Consider the following 2688-nt stretch of genomic DNA (forward strand, 5'->3'; position numbering starts at 1 on the left):
TCACATCGCAAACCAGGCACAGGCACATTGGTAGGACCAAAAACACTAGCAACATATCATATCCCCAACTAGCACGGGACACTGCATTCTTGTCATCCCCCACCACCACCTCAAAAAAGATCGGGCTACACAAGAATGTACGATCTGTATTACCTGATCTCACACGCGCAACCCGAGACGCGCGTTCGCGAACCAGCGGGAGCGGTGAAAGCCGGAATGAGATAGCAAGGCAAGGTGTAGTAGTAGTCAAGCCATCGGGACGTATTCAGCAAGGTGACACTGAGGCAAACGCAATTTACGCACCTAAGCGATCCGGCATATATGTGTGCCTACTGAGATGTATGTCGCATATGTAGCTGCTAGATAAATGAGATGAGTGATGACCAAATGAGATGTGTACTCGCCAGATCTCCGTCGGGAAGCAGCAGCAGCGGAGTTGAATTTGTATTGCATGTGTAGGTGGTGTCCTGAGGAGTCTCATGTGTTGTGTTGTCAAATTTCTCTCAGTATCGACTTTACTCTCTCAAGTTTGAAGCGGTCTACACAATATGGAAAGAGATCTCTGCGTGTCAACAACTGCCGACGGGAATCGTCATGGATTTCTATGCCCCGTCATTGCTGCTACCTAGGTAGGCCAGGCGTCCCGAGTCTTCATCCATCTGGCCCACGCCTACTCATACACCCACCCATTCCAACTTAGCTAGGAAAAGCAAGCCCCCTCCTCGCCATCACAGCGGTCGAGGCATCATTCCCATCCCTAGTTCAACCAGACGACTGGATTGGGACACCAGGTCGTTGAAGACAAAAGCAAAGAGAGAGAGAGAGGTAGGGAAAGAAAGTTTCCGCAAAGAGCTTGGTACAATGTTCTCTGTGCTTCTGGTCCTTCCACGTTGCCGTGAACGGCGCAAGTAAGCAATGAAGGTAAAATATGACATGTGAGATATGACAAGTACCTATACTGACAAAAACAAACCTGCAACTTGGGAGGCATATAAGGTATGTGGACTCATCAGGACCTAATAGTGATCGCCCTCCCAGAACCGACTTGATGTACCCCTCCTCCCTTCTTGTGCCAAGTTTTGGGGGCTATGGAGGGGTTGAGGAACGAACCAACTTGGACCCAACCCAATTCAACTCAACCCTCCCAACCTCCAGACGGGAGAGGTGCCCATTGCCGCCTAGGTTCATAGCCTACTTCTGTATGTACATACCTACCTTACTCACTCAGGGAGCTAGGTATGAAACTCGCGCAGCGCGGAGGGCCCGTCTACTTCACGGATATCGACTTGTTGTTGAGGAGCAGGAAGGGGTCAAGAAACGGGGAGTGCGGGGTGGGTGAGACATGTCGTTTCCGCTGCAATACCCAGGCATGCAGCTCACTAGCAGACAAGTTCCCGTCATGGTGCCATGGTACTGGAACTCCCTAGTGTAGTTCCTTTTAAACTATCTGCTACTCCGTACGGAGTAGCGAATTGCCTCACAGTTGTTCTTCTTTTCCTGCTCAAGGAAGGGATCTTCAACGCCACCCCGGACTTTGCAGCGCTGTCGCTGCACGTCCTGCTCCTGCTAATGCACTCTGCATACTGCAACTAATGTGAGTACACCCTGTTCGTGCAGGAAAGGCCCGCGGCAATGCATACACACTAAGTATGGATGGACAGGGAGGGGGTGAAAAAGTGGTGATGCTGGTGGGATGATGAAAAGGGTGATGGGAACTTCTACTACTCAGGTTACACATACCAGGCTCCGGCTGTCTGTCCGAGGGCTCAATACGAAATGGCCAACTAACTAGGTAAATGTGCTGGAGCTTGGTTGGATATGTCTGTCTCAACTCGACAGCAGTTTAGGTGACGGGGAGGGGATGAGATGCGCACGCGCGTGCGAGTGAGCGAGAAAGGCAGCGTGAGTACCCCGGGGGAAATCGAGGAAGACAGACCTCTTATTGGATGAGGGAGCAAGGACAAACAAAGCCCCCCTCCCCTGCTTCCAGCGGTCGATTGCCTGGCATGCTTCATCTGGTTCCTCGACCGCCGGATCTCACTGTGGTCGCCGAGTTCCATTCAGTCCACCAAACAACAAGAGCCTTGCCTTGCCTTGACCTGGTTGGCGGGAGGAGGGGAGGCGACAGCATTCTGCCACTGATGTTGCTGCGATTCCATCCGGGTGAACGACCCGGTCGAGGATGCATGGTTGTGGCTACGCGCTGCGCGTAGCTACCCGGGTACGCAGTGCATGTCGCGTCGGCATCTCTTCCGCGATACGACGCAATACGACGCTGAGATGGGGCCAGAGATGGAAGTTCCCGTCCTCGCAAAGCGGAGGATTGGACTCCCTGGGACTGAGCTGGCGTTCGACTCGTCAGTATGGAGTGAAAAGTCCCTAATTCCTGTCCAGCTGACGCGCGGGCCGTCCCTCATGAGCAACCAACTCATCATCCAACACCACACCCAAGAGAGAACCTATCACAATGTACAGTACATACTGTGGTAGGTCAGGTACTTAGCTGATGTAACTAACTACCCCAAACTAGAGAGAGCACGATTTCCCCTCCTTCCCCCCTCCGATCGATCCCTCCATCAGACTTTGCCCTGACCTGACCCGGCCCGACCTCGCAAAGCCCTTCTAAATCAGGGGCACACACACACACACACACACACACACACACACACACACACACACACACACACT

The 2688-nt window shown here is 52.8% G+C and overlaps 1 protein-coding gene across 1 annotated transcript; it reads left to right on the plus strand.

The window, feature by feature from the left end:
• Nucleotides 1-2232: 2232 nt before the first annotated feature.
• Nucleotides 2233-2626, plus strand: VTJ04DRAFT_7148 (uncharacterized protein; the record flags this gene model as incomplete). The annotated part of the gene is made up of 2 exons (XM_069365443.1): nt 2233-2469; nt 2531-2626. 2 exons carry the CDS (start codon nt 2233-2235, stop codon nt 2624-2626), a joined length of 333 nt encoding a protein of 110 aa, XP_069216477.1.
• Between the last annotated feature and the right edge of the window lie 62 nt (nt 2627-2688).

Source organism: Mycothermus thermophilus, assembly GCF_041956435.1.
Source record: "Mycothermus thermophilus strain CBS 625.91 unplaced genomic scaffold VTJ04scaffold_5, whole genome shotgun sequence".
In the NCBI taxonomy this organism is placed as follows: Eukaryota; Fungi; Ascomycota; class Sordariomycetes; order Sordariales; family Chaetomiaceae; genus Mycothermus; species Mycothermus thermophilus.